This window comes from Lathyrus oleraceus, chromosome 7 (assembly GCF_024323335.1).
Source record: "Lathyrus oleraceus cultivar Zhongwan6 chromosome 7, CAAS_Psat_ZW6_1.0, whole genome shotgun sequence".
Taxonomy (NCBI): domain Eukaryota; kingdom Viridiplantae; phylum Streptophyta; class Magnoliopsida; order Fabales; family Fabaceae; genus Lathyrus; species Lathyrus oleraceus.
Genome location: NC_066585.1, coordinates 468,232,667 through 468,258,674, shown reverse-complemented (window position 1 = coordinate 468,258,674; position 26,008 = coordinate 468,232,667). Strand labels below are relative to the sequence as shown.

The window sequence follows — 26,008 nt, the reverse complement described above, 5'->3', positions numbered from 1 at the left end:
TAGGAATAGTGCAGATAATAACTGAATCAGACTTAGGTTGAGTTACAAGATGATTAACACTATGAGGGGTAGAAGATTGATGAAGCAATTCAAGTATAACCTTGTGTTGAGCATGTGTGAAACCTATGAGGCCAGATGCAACGTCATTGAGTTGTTCTTCAAATGTCTCGTGTTGATCCTCAACTTCTTGATCAGGATAAGTGGAAACATTATTAACTTGACCTTGTTGCTGCTAATGAGAAGGATATATATGATATTTTAAACAAGTATCTATAGTGTGACTGGCCATGCCACAATGAGTGCAAACTCCCATCCCTTTGCCATGATCATAAAATGATGTACCACCTTTTGATCCTCTGCCTCAAAAGGAGCTATTACCAATACCATGGGACTGAGTGGAAGGGAAGGCTAAAAGCTTAGATTCATCAAATGGAACTGTAAATTGTCTTTCTTATTGAACAAGTAAGGAATAAACTTTGCAGATATTTGGGAAAGGATCCATCAACATGATTTAGGATCGTATTGCAGAGTAGCTATCATTCAAACCTTTGAGAAATCCGATTACTTGATCAGAATCTCGATAGTTGTGAATCTTATCAATGGCTGAACATGAAATATCACACTCACATGTAGGAATTGGACGAAAATTATCCAATTCTTGCCATAACATTTTCAGTTTTGTATAATAAGAAGAAATGGAACAATCACCTTGCCTAAAGATGCAAATTTCTTCCTGAATTTCTGAAATTATGAATACATCTCTATGATAAAAATGATATTTTAATTCCTTCCATATGCCTGAAGTTGTTTCCATCCATAAAACATTTTGTGAGATCTCAGATTTGACTGAATTATTCAACCATGACATGATCATTGTGTTGCACCGATCTTATGCAATGGAGTCACAATCTTCATCTGGTGGTCGCGGTAATGCACCATTGATGAAATGCATCTTGTTCTTGGATATTAACACCATTGTAATGGATCTTGACGAAGAACGGTAATTACCAATGTTCAAGATAGGAGTAACAAGAACAAGTGCGGGATTCTCATTAGGATGCATGGAGTAGGGATTGAGTGTGTCATTTTGATAACCTTTATTTCCAGTGGAGAATGTGGCGTTAGCATGGCTAGAAGAAGAAGTCAAAGAATTATCGGTAGACATGGTTGGAAAAGAAAAATGGAGAAGATGAAGTGCAGAGCAAGAAGGAAAAACTGAGTTGTGAAGAAGAAAAGGATGACTGCAATGAAAACGTAGCCACAAGTCGATGACATCGTGTGAAACTACTAATCATGCACAATTAAAATAGAACAATGAAGCTTGCATTACAAGAAGAAGAAGCAGCTTGAATATTCTCACAACTAACTATATCATTACAATGTATCAAGTATATATAGTGAACTAAAGTGAGTTAAGATGTAACTAACTTTTAAACAAACTAAAAACTACTTAACCACCTAACGAAATTAGTTGTAACTTTCACGGGAAGAAAGCTCATCATGCGCAAAGTTCATCATGCTTAACAATTAACAACTACTTATACTAAAACAATTTAATATTCTAAAGTTCTATTTTATGTTGTTAATTTTCCAAAAAGAAAAAAGAAAATATAAGCATGAAAACCCTATAATAAGAAGTAGAAAGTAATAATAGAAGTGGTCAAAATATTAAAGAAACAAAAAGCCATCAACCAAGTTGTACATGCTTGAATAGAAGTGGTCAAAATATTAAAGAAACAAAGAGCCATCAACCAAACTGTACATGCTTGTGGCACCCTGGCCGATATGGTAATCCATTGCGTTATGTTTTGTGTTATGTTTTTGCTACACCATTCTCAAAGCACAAATTAAAACTTCAAATAATAATGATTTAGAACATTCAAATTTATTCACAGAATGCCGAGTGCAAATTTTTTCTCAACTAATTGCTATTTTGTTAACCGTAATTAAGAGACAATAAGTTAAGATTTTTAAAATATTAAAAAAACAATTCTTTAAAATATAATTTAACCTTAAAATATTATTATGTTTATTATATTAATTATATGAACATTATTTGAACTTCCGAAAAGATTATGAATTCTTATTGCTTACTCCATAAAAAGAAATTTAATAAACTACGTAAGCAAGATAAATATATGTTTTGAGATTATAAATTAAATATTTTAAAAAAAACTTTTTTCTTAAATGTTAAGGTTTATATAGAAAATATGCTAAAGTGATTAAATATGAACAAAACCTTTCTTGTGCACTCAAAATCACCTAATGTTAAAGGACAAATCATTACAAAATTCAAACATAAAATATGAGATTAATTATTATACATAGTCAGTGTAAGAATTTTTACACTATCAATGCATCACATTTATCCGTTTGTTATTTTGTAAATTTTTAAAATAAAAATCAAATCTTTTAAATATATTAGTGGTTGTGATTTATTGACACCGTTGATATAGATCAATTAGATTCTAAAAAAACATTTGATCTACTTCTTAACTACTACTTTAAATTGATAATTTTGTTTCTCAAACGAGATAAGAAAAATCTAGTCTAGTCTAATATCTCATATCTAATTAATTATAATAATTAAGGAAAATTTGAAATTTTTCACTTTTTCCTCATAATTATTTACTGATTTTGTTGAGATTTTTTGTTCCACTTTGTAAATCGAGAAAAATTACGGATACTATGATTTAATGACGAAACTGTCCTCGGTACCAAACATTAAACGGTTAAAAGATTCAACGAGCATCCAAAATGGTCGGGGCAAAACAGTCAATAACCAAACTTTTGGTGGGAAAAGAAAACGGCTTGGTAGTTACCAATTCAAAAGTTCAAAAACACTCCAAACTCAATAATTTTCATCTTTTCAACTTCTATTTTCGATACTAAAGAATCAATCACACTAAAATAACCCTCCCCTTTCGATTCGGGTAATCCTAGATTTTCTTCCAATTTTTGTGTTCATTCTCTTTGTCTCTCATTCATCACAATCACACACTTCTTCTTCTCTTTGTCGTATCAAATTATTATTATTACTATTATTATTATCTCAATATTCATTTCAATTTGAAATATAGTTACAAATTTTTGATTTGTTTCTATGTGTGTTATATTGTGTTCTTGGAATCTTTTTGCAGGATCAATGAAGTCTTGGTCTCTGGATGAAAACATAGACGCGAAAGGGTTTGATGATCTTGAGAAACCGCTGTTGGAGACTCGAGAAGATGATACACCTGGTCGACTTGGTCTGCTTACACCTCAAATAAATGATATCAAGAGTTTTGATTCTAAAATTAAGAGAAGCCTTAAGACCATCATGGTTTCGCCACTTCACGCGAATTTGATTAATGTAAGACAACATTCATAAAAGTGTAATCTTTTGACTTATATTCGTATTAGTCTCCAAGTTTAGAATGTGATTTACTCAATAAAGAATACTTTTTCCTTGTAAAGATTTATTTTCCGCCTTTTTTGCACATTTACTTTGTATCATGATTCCGTGCGGTGAGAAAAGCATGTAGTTTTCGATCTCGTCCGTTACTATAAGATAAGACGATTCATATTACAAAAACAATCGAAAAGTGTGATGCAGATACTAACAGTAATTCTAAATCTCTTTCGAGTGACTTAAAGTGGTGATATTTCTGATGCAAATTATTTGTAGGCAAATGAAATAGAAGAAACTAGAATTGAAGTAAATGAGCTGAAGGGAGAAGAAATATCGGAATGCCGAATCAAGATCAAGGGAATGACATGCACAAGCTGTTCTCAATCTGTTGAGCATGCCTTGCAAATGGTTGAAGGAGTGAAAAAGGCGATAGTTGGTCTAGCGTTAGATGAAGCAAAAGTACTCTTTGATCATATATTCGTTGATACCAACAAAATAATTGAAGCTGTAGAAGATGCTGGTTTTGGAGCAGAACTTGTTAGTTCAAGGAACGATATGAACAAAGTGCATCTAAAACTTGAAGGTATAGATTCACCAGAAGATTTAAATGTTATAGTTTCTTCTCTTAATTTAGCTGCTGGTGTGAATCGTGTTGAAATGGATTTAACAGAACAGAAAGTTACAGTTAGCTATGATTCGGATATTACAGGTCCAAGATTTCTTATACAGTGTGTTCATGAAGCTAGTAGTGGTCATAGTGTGTATCAAGCAACTTTGCATACTAATTCGGGAAATAGAGCAAGCGAGAAGTTGAATGAAATTCGCATGTACAGAAACCAAGTTTTGTTAAGCTGCTTATTTTCTGTTCCTGTGTTTATGTTTTCCATGATTCTTCCTATGCTTCCTCCATACGGTATCTGGTTAAACTATAAGATCCATAACATGTTCACTCTAGGATTGTTTTTGAGATGGATCCTCAGCAGTCCTGTTCAGTTCATTGTTGGCAAAAGGTTTTATTTAGGCGCATATCATTCACTAAGGAGATGGTCTGCGAACATGGATGTGCTGGTAGCACTCGGAACTAATGCTGCTTATTTCTACTCAGTATATGTTGTAATTAAAACGCTAACTTCGGCTACATTTCAAGGACAAGATTTCTTTGAGACCAGTTCTATGTTGATATCATTTATTCTATTAGGCAAATATTTGGAGATTATGGCGAAAGGGAAAACATCAGCTGCTTTAGAAAAGCTTGTGCAACTCGTTCCTGATAAAGCTTATTTGCTAGATTTTGATACTAATGGAAATGTGGTTGGAGAGACAGAAATCGACACTGAACTTATACAAAAGAATGACATGATCAAGATTGTTCCCGGTGCTAAAATTCCAGCTGATGGTATTGTTATAAAAGGGAAAAGTTGTGTGGATGAAAGTATGATCACAGGTGAATCAAGGCCTGTTAATAAAGTTCCAGGAGATAAGGTATTATTCATATGATGTAACTTCTAGTTATGATTAGTTATAGTGTGTCAGATGCGTCTGTGTCGGTGCTTCATAGCTGAGAACATTGTACTCATGTGATGAACAGGTTATCAGTGGCACCATCAATGAGAATGGTTGCTTACTGGTCAAGGCAACTCATGTTGGATCTGAGACGGCGCTTTCTCAAATTGTTCAACTTGTAGAAGCTGCTCAACTTGCAAGAGCACCAGTTCAGAAACTTGCAGATGATATTTCAAGGGTTTTTGTTCCAATAGTGAGTGTTCTTCCTCAAGACTAGTTAAATAGTGTCTATAGTTGCGATATAGATATAGCACTTTGCATTGCATAATTGAATGTAACTAATCACTTTTCCTTTTAGGTTGTTGCTGCAGCCTTCATAACTTGGCTTGGATGGTTTATTCCTGGAGAAGCGGGTTTATACCCTAAAAATTGGATTCCAAAAGCTATGGATTCATTTGAATTTGCTTTGCAGTTCGCTATTTCTGTACTGGTTGTTGCTTGTCCATGTGCTCTCGGTCTAGCTACACCAACCGCAATCATGGTTGCTTCAGGTGTTGGTGCTTCTCAAGGTGTGCTCATCAAAGGTGGAGATGCAGTGGAAAAAGCACACAAGGTAATAGCACGCGAAGCCTTTAAATTATTGGAGATTAAGATCATGCTACATTGCAATATAGTCCTTATACTTTCACTTTATTTATAATTGGAATTCTATTCCTTTTTTCATGATTCAGGTGAAAATTGTTGTGTTTGATAAAACTGGGACATTGACAATCGGAAAACCAGTGGTGGTTAGGGTAGTGCTGTTTTCTAAATTTTCTATGGAGGAGTTATGTGACATGACTATTTCTGTGGAGGTATTGTTCTAGATGTTGCATAGTTTATTTGAATTCTCTCTTGTTTAGTAATGAATAGCTTTCACCACAAAATTTAGGCAAATAGTGAACATCCAATTGCAAAAGCTGTTGTTGCATATGCAAAGAGACGGCGCAAGAGTTTCGGATCCTCTAGCAAAGATCAAGTACTAGATGTGAATGACTTTGAAGTACACGTGGGAAGTGGGGTAAGTGGAAAAGTTAAGGAAAAAACAGTTCTAGTTGGAAACAAGAGACTCATGCATGCTTTTGATATACCAATAAGTTCCACGGTGGAGACGTACTTATCCGAGAACGAAACTCTTGCCAGAACTTGTGTATTGGTTTCAATTGAAGGAAAAATTGTTGGAGCATTCTCTGTAACTGACCCAGTAAAGCCAGAAGCAAAGAGTGTCGTATCGTTTCTTCACTCCATGGACATCTCAACCATCATAGTTACTGGTGATAATTGGGCTACTGCAAATGCAATTGCAAATGAAGTTGGTATTAGTGAGGTTTTTGCTGAGATAGATCCTCTTGGAAAAGCTGATATAGTCAAGGACTTGCAGGTAAGAGTCTTATTTTCATCTTATATGTTTCTCTCGTAGCCGTCTCAAATTTTTGAGATGCTCTCTGTAAGAAGCTGAAGTTAGTTTCAGTTGAAAAAGTGTGAGGCACTGTTATAGGCGGTCTGTCTTGCACACCTCAAAGACGAAACTGGTTTCTCTATATGAAACACCTTTGATGTTTGATAAGTTTGTAATATTTGAAAGTGAAACTGAATGTAGATGAAAGGAATGATGGTAGCAATGGTAGGTGATGGAATAAACGACTCGCCGGCTTTAGCAGCTGCTGATGTTGGTATGGCAATTGGTGCTGGAACAGACATAGCAATAGAAGCAGCTGATGTGGTTCTTGTCAAAAGCAACTTAGAAGATGTGATTACAGCAATAGATTTGTCAAGAAAAACCATATCTCGGATCTGGCTCAACTATATATGGGCTTTTGGGTACAACATTCTTGGTATGCCAATTGCAGCTGGTGTTTTGTACCCTTTTTTTGGAATCAGGTTGCCTCCATGGCTTGCTGGTGCTTGCATGGCTGCTTCATCACTTAGTGTGGTTTCTTCATCACTCTTGTTGATGTTTTATAAAAAGCCTTTGAAGATGGATTATGGTTTGTCTAGTGTTTAAGTCCATATTTTATCTCCTTGAAGTCTCATCTAGGTTTCGTTGCTTTTTGTTTTAGGCTTAGATTAACAATGTGGTTTGTTTATATGTCATTCAAAACAACAACAAAAAAAGTTGCTTCGTTTATTTTTAGACTTTGTCTTTGCCATAGTAACACATCCTAGTTTTTTTTATTTGTAATATAAAGTTTTAGGTGATGTATGTCACTTCATCTTACTCACAAAACAAATTATATTAATATTATGTTCGAAATTCATTTTTAACTTTTATTTGTGTTAACTAAAATTTTAGTGCGGTTTCCTCTAAAATTTGAGTAAGAAGAGTTATATAGCCTGAGTTAATCGATTAACAACCCTAAGATTTTGAAGTCACTACTAAGAGTTTGTCCCCTGAGAAAATGTGACACCTTCGAGAACCAACATCAAACTATTTCATGTATCTTCTCCAAAATAAAAATACATCTCTTCCACCTAAAATATTAACCACTAATACCATCTTCAAAGAGAACGTGTCATCCATAAAATGACCTTCTTGACTTGAGAACATAAACAACTTTGAGAAACAAGTTTTTAGAAGAATATTTTCAATCCATTGGACCTCTCAAAAAGTAGTTTGGATATTGTCACCTAGTTACTTAATAAGGCACTTAGAGAATCAATTGGCACTAGCAAGCTTGTTCGAGCCAAGAAGAGAAATACCATTCCACCAAGATGAAGTCTTGGTGAACCTATCTAACCTTCCACCAACATAGTTAGCTATAGTTTAAGAACCATAATGTGCTGACATGCTATCACGCCAAAGTCCAGAATCGTGTGTAAATAGCCTCTAACATATTTATCAAGAAGTGTCAAGTTAATTAGGTGCAAGTCTTATATGTCGAGGCCATTTCAACTATTAGGTTTGCACCTCACTAGCCACCTAACCCAAGAGATCTTCAAGGCCCTCATTACCCACCTCATATAAACCTACATTGTATACTAACAATCCTTTTCCATACATTGACTGAAATCTTCATTAAAGTCAGATAAAGTATAGGAAAGGAGTCAGAGAACAAATTGACTAACAACACTCTTTTCCCTTAGACTGACATACCTATTACACTATGAGTCAGACATATCAGAGATAATGGATATCAAAGGCCCCCATGTTGACTTAAGCCAAAGGTTCTCCCCACTCACTACAACAAAAAAATGAATTTTATCTCGGTAAAAAAAGAGGTCTAACCTCAGTTTCACAGGCGAGGTAACAAAGGACGTCATGAAAAGTGCACACTTGACCTCTTGGTTTTAAAAAACTTATGGATATTGTGTAAAGGTCATAGTTTTGATCCCCATAGATACCTTTTTGGAATTTTAAAATGGCGAATACACATGTCCCTTCGATTTTGACATTTCATCGATGGGAATACCATTTTTCACCTCGGTTTTCTCATAAAACTGACGAGTAAGACAATTTTGAGTTTATTAAATCTAGGATTGCTTATTTTAATAAACCTTATACTGAACATATAACTTCTAAAAATTGGTTAGGAAAATGATTATATGAACAATTATGTTATATTTTAAGAACAATTCTCTTCACAAAACAGTTTAAAAAATAGTCTAACACTTCGAATTTTTCTGCAATTAACTATTGCACACTTAATTCAAAACAGTACAAAATGTAAAATAGAGAAAAAGAGAGAAAGAGAGAGAGAGAGACATAAGATTTGTTTAGGCAGTTCCCTAATCGACCTCGCTATGGATACGTCTACCCTCAATTCTAAACGGGAATTGAGATAATATCTATAACCTTTTGCAAAATGTTTATACAGGAGAAGAAATAGCAACACAAACCCTCAAAATCAATATTTGATTCCGATCCTATCCTTTGCCCTCCCCTTGATCTTAAGCACGATTAAGTGACCCAAGAACTTCGAATGATCCTCTGGTTACCGCTACTCCCTTGATAGACACCACTTGCCTTTAAGGCTTTCCCTCGGCTAAATCCAATTGCAAGCTTCTTGTGAACCCGGGCTCTCCAAAACAATCCCCCAATTATCGCTACTCCCTTGATAGAACCCACCGTTCTTTAAGGATTTCACTCGGTTGAATTCAATCTTACAAGACGCTTGTCAAAAAACCCTAAATCTATCCCGATCTTGGAGGGAAAATCCCAATTGGTTTTATCAATGAAACCCCAAAAAATGAGCAACCCAATTTAGATTTCCAAATCCTAACTTGGACGTTATCACTCTCAGTATAGATCACTCAATAAGAATTATTATGTGTAAATGTTGAATAAATGTTATGAAGAAGAATGAAGATGAAGAGCAATTTTTGTATCTTTCAGGTTTTCAATGCTTTGAAATAAGATGCATGAATGTATTTATATATGTGTGTGAAAGTGGTAATGCAACAAAAAATTCGTGCAAGAATAACAAACAATTTTTTGAACAAGAATGAGCTATGAGTCGACTCATAGACTTCTATGCCTCGATGCATGAAGGACAGTGAGAAAATGAGTTATGAAGCAATGACTTATACGTCGACTTGTAGGGTTATGCGTTGAGTCATAGAAGAAAATTATCTTCTATGCATCGACCTGTAGCATCTATGAGTCGATGCATACTGTCTAGTGAGCTTTATTTTAAAATTGTGTCTTTATGCACCGTCTCATGCATCGACATGTAGCCATATGTAACTCTATGAGTTGACATCAATCAAAGCATAATACTAGAAGGAAAATGCACTCACAATTATATATCAAGTGTATTCACCCAATAATCATTTATCTTCTAGGTAGATTGTTAGAAGTCTCTTACTAAGTGTTTGAATTAGGAAGTCTCAAGAGTGTGTGCTTGAGCAAAGAAGTCTTTAGCTTGTGTGCTTGAGCAAGGAAGTCTTTATCTTGTATTATTGAGCAAGTAAGTCTCATACATGTGTGTGTGAGTAAGGAAGTCTCTAGGTTGTGTGCTTGAGCAAGGAAGTCTCTTGCTTGTGTGCTAGAGCAAGGAAGTCTCATAATTGTGTGTATGAGCAAGGAAGTCTCTAGCTTAGGTGCTAGAACAAGGAATTCTTTTACTTGTGTGTTTGAGCAAATGAAGTCTCTTGCTTGTATGCTCAAGGAAATTATAATCTTGTGTGATTATATTGAAAATCTCTTGTAAGTACAAGCGAACTGGATTATTCTTGAGTTGTGAGAGGAACCAGGATAACTCTGTGTGTTATTCTTATTTCTTGCACTTTATATTCGCTGCATATCTCTAACTAACTCAGATTTTATAACCTTGTGTTTAGAATCTGACTTAAGATCCTTAAAAGAAAGAAAAAGCCAACACAATTCAACCCAAATGCTTGTGTTTTTCTCACCTTTTGTTGGTATCAGAGTACGGACTGTGATTAACACTTAACAATGGTATAGAAAAGATCAGAAGAAAAACTTATTGAAGTGTGTATGGTGTTTCTGAACGCGAGAGTGGTACTCCTACTCCGTATGCTGCTATAAATTATGATTATAGCAATCCAGAAAATAAAAAGTATGCAGCTAGACCTCCGAATTTTAGTGGAAACTTTAATAAGTTTGAATGGTGGAAGAGAAAGATGTATACTCATACCATATGCCTTGATGATAAGTTATGGGATATTCTAGAAGATGGCATTGATATTCCAGTTAATGGAGTTGGAATGGTGTCTGATAGAAAAACTCTCACACCAGCTCAAAAAAAGGTTTATAGAAAACATCATAGCACTAAAGGCATCTTGGTTGATGATCTACCTCATTCAGAGTACATTAAAATCATTGACAAATCTACTGCTAATTCCGTTTTAAATTCCCTATGTGCTACTTATGAAGGGGATCAACAAATTTAGGAAGCTAAGGCTAACCTTCTGGTTCAACATTATGAGTTGTTTAGAATGAAGGAGGTTCTTAAATGTGCATAATCTAAGCAAATGTCTACTCGATACAACAAAATTTTAAAACAAAAGTCTTGAATAATCCTAAACCTTGTCATATAAGAGAAAAGATACAAAATAAGAAGAAACCTGTCAAAACTAACCATAAAGGACCCATAATATTATGGGTACCTAAATCTCAAATTGTATTTGCTGCAGATATGCTTCAAGGGAGGAGCAAAGCAACAATCATGGCACCTGGACAGTGGTTGCTCACGACATATGACAGGAGAAAAGCTTATGTTCCAAACCCTAACTCTAAAATAGGGAGAAATTATGGGATTTGGAGGAAACCATAAAGGAAATATCACTGGTATGAGTACTATTGGTAACTCTTTTATTTCAATTAATAATGTTTGCCTTGTAGATGGACTTAAACATAACCTACTGAGCATTAGTCAATTTTGTGACAGTGGTTATAAAGTCATGTTTAATAAGAACAACTGCATAGTCATTAATGACTCTGACAAGTCCATAGTGTTCAAAGCTAAGAGAAAGGGCGATGTTTATAAAATCAAGTTTTCCGAATCGGTTGATTAAAAGGTACTTTTCCTTCTACAAATTAGTGATGAGAAGTGGATCTGGCATAAAAGGTTAGGTCATGTTAATTGAAGATTAATCTATAAACTTAAAAATTGAAACTTTTAATGGATTTCCAGACCTTAACTATCACTCAGATGCTCTTTGTGGAGCATGCCAAGTAGGAAAAATCAATAAAACTTCTTTCAAATCTAAAAACATTGTCTCTACCTCTAGACCCTTTGAACTGATTCCCATTGATTTATTTGGTATTGTTAGTACTGCTTCAATTAATGGGAATAAATATGGTCCATTCATCATTGATGATTATAGCAGATGGACTTGGGTTAAATTCCTGAGAACCAAGGATGAATCGTATGATCTTCTCAACATCTTCTGCATACAAGTACAAATTGAAAAAGAATCTAAAATTTTAAAGGTAAGAAGTGATCATGGTGGTGAATTTGAAAATGAGTCATTTGAACTATTTTGTGAAAAACATGGAATTCTCCATGAGTTCTCCTGTCTTATAACCCTACACCAAAATGGAGTTGTAGAGCGAAAGAACCGATATTTACAAGAAATGACCAGAACCGTGATCCATGAAAACAACTTACCTAAATATTTGTAGGAAGGAGCTGTAAACACAACATGTTATGTTCAGAATAAAATCTTTATTAGATCTATTATGAATAAGACATCATGTGAGTTGTTTAAGGTGAGAAATCCAAGCATCTCTTATTTTCATCAGTTTGGATGTACTTGTTACATTCTAAACAACAAAGTCCATCTAAATAAATTTGATGCTAAAGCTCAGAAGGGTATCTTTTTGGGATACTTTGAACGCTTTAAATCATACAAAGTGTATAACTTTGAAACCAAGATGGTTGAAGAGTCAATACACATTACATTTAATGACAAAGATCGTGAAAATTAAATGCCAGAGCTAGTTCAATTTTTTTTTCAAATATTTGTGTATCTAAAGACACATTATGAGCTAGAGGTCAAGAAGCTGGAAGTTCAAAAGAAAATAATCCATCTGAAACTGGATGCTCATAAACTATCAGAACTTCAGAAGCTAATGATCTAGAATTTAATCCCACCTCAAAAGTGATCATGATAATGAAGAGTCTAAAGAAGCATAAGATGGCTCCTCATATGCATCACAATCCAAGAAGACCTTCAAGTACAAGTCTTCTCATTCAGAAGAGCTAATTATTGAAAAATAAAGATAGCCCTAGAAAGACAAGGTTTTCCTTCAGAGAATAGTATTATATGTTAGGACTACTCTCCATGACTAAACTTACTTATATTCATGAAGCACTTTCTGATGATGGTTTGGTTGTGGCTATGAAAGAAGAGTTTAATTAGTTTCAAAGGAATGATGTCTAGAATTTGGTACCCAAACCTTCACAGAATAACATTAATGGAACAAAATGGGTATTCATAAACAAGTTCAACGAGCAAGGAGAAGTGGTAAGAAATAAGGCTAGAATTATAGCTCAAGGCTACAGTCAGCAAAAAGGTATAGATTTCTCTTAAACCTTTGCACCAGTTGCAAGGTTAGATGCAATCACATTTCTTCTCTCTTATGCAATTAATAATCGCATCATTTTATACCAAATGGGTGTTAAGAGTGAATTCTTAAATGGTGTCATTTATGAAAAAGTGTATTTCAAACAGCTACCTGGGTTTGATGAATCATTCCACCTAGATTATGTTTTCAAACTAAAGCAATCACTCTATGGACTCAAACAAACTTCCAGAGCTTGGTATGAGAGACTGAGTAATTTTTTGTTAGAAAATGGATCTCAGAAAGGGCAAGTATACACTAAACTCTTTAGAAATACTCTTAATAATTATATCTTAATTGTCTAAGTGTATGTTAATGATATCATAATTGGTTCAACTAATTCTTTTCTTTGTCGAGATTTTTGTAAGATAATGCAGGCTGAGTTTTAAATGAGTATGATGGGAGAGCTGATGTTCTTTCTTGGAATTTAAATAAACCAATGCAAATATGGAGTCTATATTCTTCAAACTAAATATACAAAGGAACTTATGAAGAAGTTTAAGCTTGAGCAAGATCATGAGCATTCATATGCATCCAACCTGCAACATAAACAAAGATGGAAGTAGCACCAAGGTCTGCCAGAAGTTGTATAGAGGTATGATTGGATATCTTCTTTATTTAACAACATCTAGACCAGATATTTTATTCAGTGTCTGTCTGTTTGCAAGATTTCAGTCAGATCCTAGAGACACTCACTTAACAGTTGTTAAGAGAATCTTTAGATATCTGAAAGGAACAACAAATCTAGGACTGCTTTATAAGAAATCACTAGATTATAAGCTAGTCGGATTTTGTGATGCTGACTATGTTGGTGATAGAACTGAAAGAAAATACATTAGTGGAAGCTGTCAATTCATAGGTGAAAACCTAATATCTCAAGCTAGTAAAAGACAAGCTATAGCCAAGGTGGAATAATTGAACATATGGCTTGACACTTAGAAAATATTTTAACATGTTGAAATTTACAAACTTACACCTCAAAATTCACCATGATACAAGTCCCAAATGTAAAAGTGTTCAACATAAAAGTTGTTCCTCTTGATCTAACCTTTCCAAAGAGTCCAAATTCATTCATTTTGGACAAAGTTTGAGAGGTCTGCGCATGGCTTGAACAAGGTTGTATCAGTTGGCAAGAGTCATGCTTCAAACATCCAAACATCTTTGCCTTGCATTGCAATCTTCATTCAGACTTCATTTCATTTGATTTTGGATCTAATTGAGATGCTTCATGAGCCTGTACATTCCCATGCATGCGTGCCATTCACATTCCCAAATTCGGAAGCAATTTCAAGTGTGCAAATAACACTTACCATTTGCTATAAATAGAGGTCCATTGCTTCAGTTTCAAGGACCTTGCACGCCAGCTTTTCCTCCAAACATTGAAACCCTCACCATTTAAAGGAAAACCTGATAAATTTTAATTAAAATTTGAGTTTGAATCTCACCTTTTGGAGATTAAAAAACTCGAGGATCCAAAGCTTTGCACCATTACCAATCTACTTCTACAAACTCCATAAGCAAGATCAAACACGATTTGAAGCAAGAGAGATCCAATTTTGCACAACATTGAAGGTATTTTTCCAGATTTTTCTTCTCTTTGATTCTCTCTCAATTCTCATCAATTCTCTTAGATCTTTGGTTGTCTGAAGTCCTACCAATGTAGGCAAGAAGATTGAGTTTCTTTGAGGTCAAATCGAAGCAACTCAATTCATATACCTTAAAATTCAACTTCATGTATCTCTTAATATACTTAGAGTTAGGTTAAATTGAGGTGATATTTGTGATCTATGCCATTTTTTGTTTAAGATAATATCCTCCTTTTTCATTTATGTTATGGAAATGAAAGAACCAGTCCGACCAGGGTCATCAGAGAAGATGACCGACACTTGGCTTCGATGATGCGCTGGATGTGTTCTGAGCCATTGGATTGATTCAAAATGTTTTAATCAGGGACGTTGCTTGTGATTACCCAACGTGTGGAGCGCTGACTAGCGTGTACCATGGAGCACACGTTTCTCACCACTTGATCTGCCACCTCAATTAATGAGGGAGATCAAGTGGTCCACGTTTTTTTTATTATCTAAATTTTCATTTTATTTCTCTTATTTTCATTAAATCATATTAAATTTAATATTGATCCAAAAAATATGAGAGTTTCACCAAACAATATTTAAATAAAATCCTCTTTCATTTTCTAAATTAAAATTATTTTTTGGATCATTATTAATACTTTTCATGATTTAATTGATTTTGTGAATATTTTTAATTGTTTAAAAATACTTTTAAGTTTCCAAAAATTATGAAATTTTTTCTCCAAGGTTCTTTGACCTTGTTTGACCTATGATAAATCTCATGACCATTTCTTTAGTGCTTTGTGTCGCATTACGCGAAAAACCGGCGGGAAAACAGGACAATAGAGCCGCCACCGTGCGTTATTTATCCCAAAAGAGGGAAAGGAAACGCTCGAAGTAAACCTGGAAAGAACATGGTCTCGCGACCAAAGAGAATGGAATCGGGAGTCGGTTATGCGAAGGGAAGGTATTAGCACCCCTACGCATCCGTCGTACTCGACGGGATCCACGCACAAAAGGAAGGAAAATGGTTGCTAAAAACTGCTCAAATAAACACGCATGGATGAAAGAGACACAGGAAAACAAAAGAAACTGACTCGGCAGGATATCGCATCCTGGGCCTACTTAGTCTATCAGGCATAGACATCAGAGTCGAAGTAGTTCGGACTGGGAAAAACACATGCTCGCTAGGATGTCGCATCCTATGCATACGTATCTTCTTGGACGAAGAAGAATCAGAGTGTAACACCCCAATAAAAATAAGATAATTATTTGATTTAAATTAATATTATATTTATTAATTTAATTAAATAATTGGAATTATTGAATTATTATTATTATTTTGGAATAATAATTATTGGAAAATATATAAGTGTGAAATAAGGAAAAAGAATCCCATTTTTTGGTAAACAGAGTTTTACGTGAAACAGAGAAGCGGCTGAAAAGTGGAAAGTGGAAAAAGGGCAAAGAGGAAGAGCAAGGGCAAAAGGTTGGAGAAGAGAAAAGCTTGGAGCTTAGAGATTGCCGGATTAACTCAGGTAAGGGGGGTTTATCGTCGTTTAATGGGTATTATGGATTAGCATGTAATGGGTAGTGATAAACCGTTGAATTGACCCTAATTGGGATTGTGAATGCTGAAAATTATGTTGGATAAAACTGTGTTTAGGCTGTAATTGAATCTGTGTTTGGGTTAGTTGTGAATTTCCGAACGTATAGCTTTTTACGGAATTGGAATCGGAGGTCCGGAAGTCCTCCAACGGCGGAAAATGCGCAGAATTCTGCATTCTGCCTTGTGTTAGCGCAGGAACAGCTTCTGTCTTGTGTTAACCGGTTAACCCAGGGTGTTAACCGGTTAACACTGTTATGTATTCTGAATAATTGCTGTTTGTGCTGCGTTAACCGGTTAACCCAGGGTGTTAATCGGTTAACACTGTTAAGTTTTGGGCAGGAAGCGTGTTTGTGCTGCGTTAACCGGTTAACCCAGGGCGTTAACCGGTTAACACTGTTGCAGAGTGGAAAAATTGTTAATTAAAATGTTGTGTGCCTAATTTATGGTTGCCTATATCGGTGTGTGATATAGTAGGGATTATTTCCCGCTGTTTTGAGCAGTATAGGTATTAGTAGAGTGTGCTAATACTGTGTTTAATTATTTGACATGATATGATGTGTTGATACATGTGTTGATACTGTATGATGGTATGCATAATGTTGTGAATGTATATATTATGCATGTGTTGGTGAATGGACTGTTTTATGGCTTAGAGTGTGAGCATATGTCCATTGTAGATTATTGTTGTTGATGTTGCATGCTAGGTGATTTGGCATAGCATAATGTGGCCTTTATGGTGGTAGCTAATTCCCATGGTGAGGAATTAGTGATGTTAGTCATTTGGACTGTTGTTGATGTTTGCATGCTAGGTGATTAGCGTGCATAGCATGGCCCTTGGGGTGGTAGCTAATTCCCATGGTGAGGAATTAGTGATGTGAGTCACTAGGTCTCAAATGAGTGGGACTGGTGAGCTTGGTAGCCGTACCTGGATTTGGTCGGTGAAGTTGAACTATATGTTCACGAATAGTCGGTACCGCATGCATGGAGTCTCATTGCATAATATATGTGTAGTGTACAATATGAATGGATGTATTCCAATGTTATACGTGTGTTGTGTTGGCATTGAGCATGAGTATGGATTATGTTGATATTGAGTATGATATTTGAGTTGATGTGCCGTTACTGAATGTGTGATGCGATTAGGGTGATTAATGTGTTAAATTACTTAACATGACATTATATTCTATAATGCTTATTATATCGATTGAGGAACTCACCCTTACAACTATTTTTCAGGTAACGAGCAGTGATTGAGTAGAAGCTAATGCTTGGAGTCTAGTGTAGTCTCCTTAGTGGGTCATGCTCTGATAGATGTAACATCGGGAGGGAACATTTTAATTGTGTTGTTGATGTTTGTTGAACCAGTTTACATGTAGTATGTTACATGTTTTGAATGATCGATTTGATCTCTATCCGCTGCGTATTATGCAACTGTTTTATTTGATAAATAAATGAGCATGACAAGCTATTTTGATGAATAGTGCGAAATATTGTGTGACACCCTTAATTGCATATTTACTCTGATAGATACATATTTGTTATTCTGATTAAATATTTGGGGTATTTTAGAAGGGTGTTACATTAGTGGTATCAGAGCATAGTCGGTCGAGTCGAGTCGTAATTATTCTGTTTTCCCTGTACGGGATAGGTGTTGTGTAACCCTATCAGTACTTATTGTTTTAGATTGCTGGGTTTTCAGAATAGAGATGGCTGGAAGAGGTAGAGACGATGCTGCGATTGCTGAGGCTCTGGGTATGCTAGCTGGAGTACTTGGAGGGAATCCGAATGTTGTGGGAATGGGAGTTGCTCGTCAACTGAGTGAGTTCCAGAAGAACAATCCTCCAATGTTCAAGGGAGCATACGATCCAGATGGTGCTCAGAAGTGGTTGAAGGAGATCGAGAGAATCTTTCGAGTTACTGAGTGTGCCGATAACCAGAAGGTCAGGTTCGGTACGCATATGCTGTCAGAGGAAGCTGATGATTGGTGGGTTGCTACCCGCACTGAGTTGGAATCTGCTGGGAATACTGAGATCACTTGGGCTGTGTTCAGAGAGAGATTCCTGAGGAAGTACTTTCCAGAAGATGTCAGAGGAAAGAAAGAGATAGAGTTCTTAGAATTGAAGCAGGGTAACAAGTCTGTTACTGAGTATGCTGCTAAGTTCACAGAGCTGTCGAAGTATTACACTCCCTATGATGAGGCTACTGGGGAATTTTCGAAATGTGTGAAGTTTGAGAACGGGTTACGTCCCGAGATTAAGCAGGCTATTGGGTATCAACGAATTAGAGTGTTTTCTGATTTGGTTGACTGTTGCAGGATTTTTGAACAGGATACCAAGACTAGAGCAGAGAGCTATCAGCAAAGGGTTGATAGGAAAGGCAAGAATCAGAATGATCGTGGGAAACCGTATGCAGCTGGCAAAGGTTTCCAGAGACAGAGTGGGATGAAGAGGACTAGTGGGGGAGACTCCAGTGCCCCTGCTAAGTGTTACAGATGTGGTCAGGCTGGACATCGTTTCCATGAGTGTGCTAGTGTTGAGAAGAAGTGTTTCAAGTGTGGCAAAGGTGGTCATTTGGCTGCAGAGTGCCGGTTGAAGACTATGACTTGTTTCAACTGTGGAGAGGTGGGTCATATTAGCCCACAGTGTCCTAAGCCGAAGAAAGAGAACCAGTCGGGAGGCAAGGTCTTTGCTTTATCGGGTTCTGAGACTTCTGCAGATGATCGTTTGATCCGAGGTACGTGTTATATTAATGGCTTTCCTCTTGTAGCTATTATTGACACAGGTGCGACTCATTCCTTTATATCTTTGGATTGTGCTGTGAAACTTAAATTAGAGATATCTGAGATGTTGGGTAGTATGGTGATTGATACTCCTGCGAAGGGTTCAGTGACTACTACTTCAGTTTGTTTAAATTGTCCTTTGAGTATTTTTGGTAGAGATTTTGGGATGGACCTAGTGTGTCTTCCACTAGTGCAGATTGATGTTATTCTGGGTATGAACTGGTTGGTGTTTAACCGAGTTTATATCAATTGTTTTGATAAAACTGTGATCTTTCCTGAGATTGAGGAAGGGAAGAGTTTGTTTCTGTCAGCAAGGCAGGTGAATGAGGCAGTAGCAGATGGGGCAGAGTTGTTTATGCTGTTAGCGACTTTGGAGGCTAAAGATAAACTTGTGATTCGCGATCTAGCCGTGGTGTGTGATTTTCCTGATGTGTTTCCTGAAGAAGTGAATGAATTACCGCCAGAGCGTGAAGTTGAGTTCTCGATTGATTTGGTACCTGGTACTAGACCGATATCGATGGCTCCGTACCGTATGTCTGCTGTTGAGTTAACTGAATTGAAGAGTCAGTTGGAAGATCTGTTGGATAAGAAATTTATTCGTCCGAGTGTGTCACCGTGGGGTGCACCAGTATTATTGGTTAAGAAGAAAGAAGGTATTATGAGGTTGTGTGTGGACTACAGGCAACTGAATAAAGTGACGATCAAGAATCGGTATCCTTTGCCAAGGATTGATGATTTGATGGATCAGTTGGTTGGTGCGAGTGTGTTCAGCAAAATAGATTTGAGATCTGGGTATCATCAGATACGTGTGAAAACTGAGGATATTCAGAAGACTGCTTTCAGAACGAGGTATGGACATTATGAGTATTCTGTAATGCCTTTTGGTGTGACTAATGCGCCTGGAGTGTTTATGGAGTATATGAATAGGATTTTCCATCCGTACCTAGATCAGTTTGTTGTGGTGTTTATTGATGATATTTTGGTGTATTCGAAATCTGAAGAAGAGCATGCTGAGCATTTGAGGGTGGTTTTAGGAGTTCTACGAGAAAAGAAGTTATTTGCTAAACTGTCCAAGTGTGAATTTTGGTTAGAAGAGGTTAGTTTTCTTGGTCATGTAATTTCAAGAGGTGGTGTTGCTGTTGATCCTTCTAAGATAGAAGCGGTGTCTAAGTGGGAAGCTCCGAAGTCTGTTGCTGAGATTCGAAGTTTCCTTGGATTGGCTGGTTATTATAGGAAATTTATTGAGGGATTTTCTAAGTTGGCGTTACCGTTGACGATGTTGACTAGAAAGGGGCAAGCGTTTGTTTGGGACTCAAAGTGTGAAGAAGGTTTCCAAGAGTTAAAGAGAAGGCTAACTACTGCTCCTATTCTGATATTACCGAGTTCGTCGGAATCATTTGAGGTTTACTGTGATGCTTCATTGTTGGGTTTGGGTGGTGTGTTGATGCAGAATAAGCAGGTTATAGCTTATGCTTCGAGACAACTGAGGGTTCATGAGAGGAACTATCCGACACACGACTTAGAGTTGGCGGCTGTGGTATTTGTTCTGAAGTTATGGAGGCATTACTTGTACGGGTCAAGATTTGAGGTTTTCAGTGACCATAAAAGTTTAAAGTATTTGTTTGATCAGAAAGAGCTGAATATGAGACAGAGGAGATGGTTAGAGTTTCTGAAGGATTATGACTTTGGTTTGAATTACCATCCGGGTAAAGCAAACGTAGTGGCTGATGCATTGAGTCGGAAATCATTACATATGTCTATGTTAATGGTTAAGGAATTGGATTTAATTGAGCAGTTTAGAGACTTGAGTTTGGTGTGTGAGAGTACTCACCATAGTGTTAAATTGGGAATGTTGAAGTTAACGAGTCGTATTCTGGATGAGATCAGAGAGGGTCAGAAATCCGATGTACTTTTGGTTGATAAGTTGACTCTAGTGAATCAAGGTCAAGGTGGTGAATTCAGAGTTGATGAGAATGGTGTTTTGAAATTTGGTAATCGGGTGTGTATTCCGGATGTTACCGAACTTAAGAAGAGTATTCTTGAGGAAGGACATCGTAGTGGCCTGAGTATTCATCCTGGGGCTACGAAGATGTATCATGATTTGAAAAAGTTATTTTGGTGGCCGGGAATGAAAAGAGAAATTGCGAGTTTTGTTTATTCTTGTTTGACTTGTCAGAAGTCAAAGATTGAGCATCAGAAGCCGTCTGGGCTAATGCAACCGTTGACTATTCCAGAGTGGAAGTGGGATAGTATCAGTATGGATTTTGTTTCTGGTTTACCGAGAACAATTAAGAATTTTGAAGCTATTTGGGTGATTGTTGACAGATTGACAAAATCGGCTCATTTCATTCCGATCAGAATGGATTATCCGTTAGAGAGATTAGCTGAGTTGTATATTGAGAAGATTGTAAGTTTGCATGGTATTCCGTCGAGTATTGTTTCGGACAGAGACCCGAGATTTACATCGAAGTTTTGGGAAGGTTTGCAGAAGGCTTTGGGAACTAAGATGAGATTGAGTTCTGCATATCATCCGCAGACTGATGGTCAGACTGAGAGGACGATTCAGTCATTAGAGGATCTTTTGAGAGCTTGTGTTTTGGAAAAGGGAGGTGCTTGGGATTGTTATTTGCCTTTGATTGAGTTTACCTACAACAATAGTTTTCATTCGAGCATTGATATGGCACCGTTTGAAGCTTTGTATGGTAGAAGATGTCGGACGCCTCTATGTTGGTATGAGTCCGGTGAGAGTGCTGTGGTTGGACCGGAGATTGTTCAACAGACTACGGAAAAGATTAAGATGATTCAGGAGAAGATGAGAATTGCTCAGAGTCGTCAGAAAAGTTATCATGACAAGAGGAGGAAGTCACTTGAGTTCCAAGAGGGAGATCATGTGTTTCTTCGTGTTACTCCGATAACTGGAGTTGGTCGAGCTTTGAAGTCGAAGAAGTTGACACCTCGATTTATTGGTCCTTATCAGATTTTGGAGAGGATAGGGGAGGTAGCCTATCGTATCGCTTTACCGCCGTCACTTGCGAATTTGCATGAGGTTTTTCATGTGTCTCAGTTGAGGAGGTACATTCCTGATCCCTCGCATGTGGTCCAAGTAGATGATGTACAGGTGAGAGATAACCTGACTGTTGAAACATCACCCATGAGGATCGAGGGTCGAGGATCGAGAGTTGAAGAAGTTGCGGGGTAAAGAGATTGCCTTGGTGAAGGTAGCTTGGGGAGGACCAGCAGGTGGCAATGTGACTTGGGAACTTGAGAGTCAGATGAAGGAGTCTTACCCGGAATTATTCGCTTGAGGTATGTTTTCGAGGACGAAAACTCTTTTAGTGGGGGAGAGTTGTAACACCCCAATAAAAATAAGATAATTATTTGATTTAAATTAATATTATATTTATTAATTTAATTAAATAATTGGAATTATTGAATTATTATTATTATTATTTTGGAATAATAATTATTGGAAAATATATAAGTGTGAAATAAGGAAAAAGAATCCCATTTTTTGGTAAACAGAGTTTTACGTGAAACAGAGAAGCGGCTGAAAAGTGGAAAGTGGAAAAAGGGCAAAGAGGAAGAGCAAGGGCAAAAGGTTGGAGAAGAGAAAAGCTTGGAGCTTAGAGATTGCCGGATTAACTCAGGTAAGGGGGGTTTATCGTCGTTTGATGGGTATTATGGATTAGCATGTAATGGGTAGTGATAAACCGTTGAATTGACCCTAATTGGGATTGTGAATGCTGAAAATTATGTTGGATAAAACTGTGTTTAGGCTGTAATTGAATCTGTGTTTGGGTTAGTTGTGAATTTCCGAACGTATAGCTTTTTACGGAATTGGAATCGGAGGTCCGGAAGTCCTCCAACGGCGGAAAATGCGGAGAATTCTGCATTCTGCCTTGTGTTAGCGCAGGAACAACTTCTGTCTTGCGTTAACCGGTTAACCCAGGGTGTTAACCGGTTAACACTGTTATGTATTCTGAATAATTGCTGTTTGTGCTGCGTTAACCGGTTAACCCAGGGTGTTAACCGGTTAACACTGTTAAGTTTTGGGCAGGAAGCGTGTTTGTGCTGCGTTAACCGGTTAACCCAGGGCGTTAACCGGTTAACACTGTTGCAGAGTGGAAAAATTGTTAATTAAAATGTTGTGTGCCTAATTTATGGTTGTCTATATCGGTGTGTGATATAGTAGGGATTATTTCCCGCTGTTTTGAGCAGTATAGGTATTAGTAGAGTGTGCTAATACTGTGTTTAATTATTTGACATGATATGATGTGTTGATACATGTGTTGATACTGTATGATGGTATGCATAATGTTGTGAATGTATATATTATGCATGTGTTGGTGAATGGACTGTTTTATGGCTTAGAGTGTGAGCATATGTCCATTGTAGATTATTGTTGTTGATGTTGCATGCTAGGTGATTTGGCATAGCATAATGTGGCCTTTATGGTGGTAGCTAATTCCCATGGTGAGGAATTAGTGATGTTAGTCATTTGGACTGTTGTTGATGTTTGCATGCTAGGTGATTAGCGTGCATAGCATGGCCCTTGGGGTGGTAGCTAATTCCCATGGTGAGGAATTAGTGATGTGAGTCACTAGGTCTCAAATGAGTGGGACTGGTGAGCTTGGTAGCCGTACCTGGATTTGGTCGGTGAAGTTGAACTATATGTTCACGAATAGTCGGTACCGCATGCATGGAGTCTCATTGCATAATATATGTGTAGTGTACAATATGAATGGATGTATTCCAATGTTATACGTGTGTTGTGTTGGCATTGAGCATGAGTATGGATTGTGTTGATATTGAGTATGATATTTGAGTTGATGTGCCGTTACTGAATGTGTGATGCGATTAGGGTGATTAATGTGTTAAATTACTTAACATGACATTATATTCTATAATGCTTATTATATCGATTGAGGAACTCACCCTTACAACTATTTTTCAGGTAACGAGCAGTGATTGAGTAGAAGCTAATGCTTGGAGTCTAGTGTAGTCTCCTTAGTGGGTCATGCTCTGATAGATGTAACATCGGGAGGGAACATTTTAATTGTGTTGTTGATGTTTGTTGAACCAGTTTACATGTAGTATGTTACATGTTTTGAATGATCGATTTGATCTCTATCCGCTGCGTATTATGCAACTGTTTTATTTGATAAATAAATGAGCATGACAAGCTATTTTGATGAATAGTGCGAAATATTGTGTGACACCCTTAATTGCATATTTACTCTGATAGATACATATTTGTTATTCTGATTAAATATTTGGGGTATTTTAGAAGGGTGTTACACAGAGCATCCGTAGCTCGGCTAACACAGACAAACAAAACCACACGGGCAAACGTGGAATCTGAATGCCAATCGCTGGACTTATATCAGATTCCGAACCAAAACACACCCACACTGGAAACCAGATGCCACTTGATGGACTTATACCGGACTCCAAGCACACAACAAGAGGATACGGAATGCCAATCGCTGGTCTTACATCCATCTCCTAACACACACAAAGACAAAACAAAAGGGCGCCCGGAGAGATCAGCTCATCTCCTGCCTACGTACCTCATCTGGTATGAGGATCAGGGCGATGTAGTTCCCCTACGCAGGGACACATGACTAGCCTAACCAGATAACAGAGGGAGACACAACTAGGGAGACTACGACTCGAGCCTAGATGTTATCATGCATATCATCCCTAAGTCAAGGTTGCTATCTAACTCGCACAGGGAGCAAGCTATTCTAAGCAGCACAACAATCATACAAAAGCAAACCAGCAAGCACACACACTATATATGTAACACCCTTCTAAAATACCCCAAGTATTTGATTAAAATAATAAAATATCAATCAGAGTAATTATGCCCTGAAGGGTGTCACACAATCATTTCACACCAATCATCAATATATCCTGTCATGCTCATTTATTCAATCAAAATAGGACACCTTTGCATAATTCGCAGCGGATACAAAATAACAACATTCAAATCATGTACTACATTACATGTAAAGTTGTTCAACAACCAAAAGAAAACATAGTAAAACATCCCATCCCGATGTTACATCTACCAGAGCATGACCCACTAAGGACTACACTAGACTCCCAGGACTAGCTTCTATTCAATCACTGCTCGTTACCTGAAAACATAGTTGTAAGGGTGAGTCCTTCAATCGATATAATAAGCATTATAAAATATCATGTAATGCTAAGTAATATAACACATATCATTACCCTAATCAGATTACACATATTCAGCAACGGCAATATCAACTCATAATCATCACCATCATCATACTCAACTCAAAACAACCATAAAACACACGTATAATATTGGAATACATCCATTCATATCATACGCCATACATACATATATTATGCAATGAGACTCCATGCATGCGGTACCGACTATTCGTGAACATATAGTTCAACCTCACCGACCAAATCCAGGTACAGCTACCAAGCTCACTAGTCCCACTCATTTGAGACCTAGTGACTCACATCACTAATTCCTCACCATGGGAATTAGCTACCACCCCAAGGGTTATGCTATGCACGCTAAATCACCTAGCATGCAAACATCAACAACAATCCACAATAACTCATCACTAATTCCTCACCATGGGAATTAGCTACCACCATAAAGGCCACAACATGCATGCTAATCACCTAGCAATGCTACATCATCAACAACAATTCAAGAATAGATATATGCTCACACTCTAAGCCATAAAACAGTCTATTCACCAATGCACACATAACTGATACATTCACAGCATCACGCATACTATCACACATCAGCAGTATTTTATCACATAAGCATATCATATCATGCCAAATAACAACCACAGTATTAGCACACTCTACTAATACCTATACTACTCAAAACAACGGGAAATGATCCCTAATATATCATACATCATCTGCATTACGTTACTCAGCTGAACAGTTAAAAACTGCACAACAACAGCTCAGGAAAATCACAATCCTGCCCATACGCGTATTGCCTAACCCCATACGCGTATGGCCCATCTCCTGACAAAATCCCATACGCGTAACACCATCTCATACGCGTATGCTACGC

General features: G+C 36.9%; 1 protein-coding gene across 2 annotated transcripts; it reads left to right on the top strand.

The window, feature by feature from the left end:
* The first annotated feature begins 2,890 nt into the window (after positions 1-2,890).
* LOC127104979 (copper-transporting ATPase HMA4) lies at positions 2,891-6,952 on the top strand. 2 transcript variants are annotated; one of them, XM_051042127.1, is made up of 8 exons: positions 2,891-2,933; positions 3,141-3,352; positions 3,668-4,873; positions 4,980-5,147; positions 5,253-5,507; positions 5,626-5,748; positions 5,826-6,314; positions 6,534-6,952. In XM_051042127.1, the coding sequence occupies exons 2-8, from the start codon at positions 3,146-3,148 to the stop codon at positions 6,936-6,938; spliced, it is 2,853 nt and encodes a 950-aa protein (XP_050898084.1). In that variant the 5' UTR covers positions 2,891-2,933; positions 3,141-3,145; the 3' UTR covers positions 6,939-6,952. The 2 variants fall into 2 exon arrangements, with proteins under 2 accessions (XP_050898084.1, XP_050898085.1); XM_051042128.1 differs by lacking the exon at positions 2,891-2,933 and having other exon boundaries at positions 3,112-3,352.
* Positions 6,953-26,008: the final 19,056 nt, after the last annotated feature.

Excerpts from the sequence above, each read along its gene's own strand:
- LOC127104979 (XM_051042127.1), top strand. The coding sequence starts at position 3,146 with ATGAAGTCTTGGTCTCTGGATGAAAACATAGACGCGAAAGGGTTTGAT. Across the intron at positions 5,148-5,252 it reads CAAGGGTTTTTGTTCCAATA|GTTGTTGCTGCAGCCTTCAT; the intron begins GTGAGTGTTCTT and ends TTTTCCTTTTAG. Across the intron at positions 5,508-5,625 it reads CAGTGGAAAAAGCACACAAG|GTGAAAATTGTTGTGTTTGA; the intron begins GTAATAGCACGC and ends TTCATGATTCAG.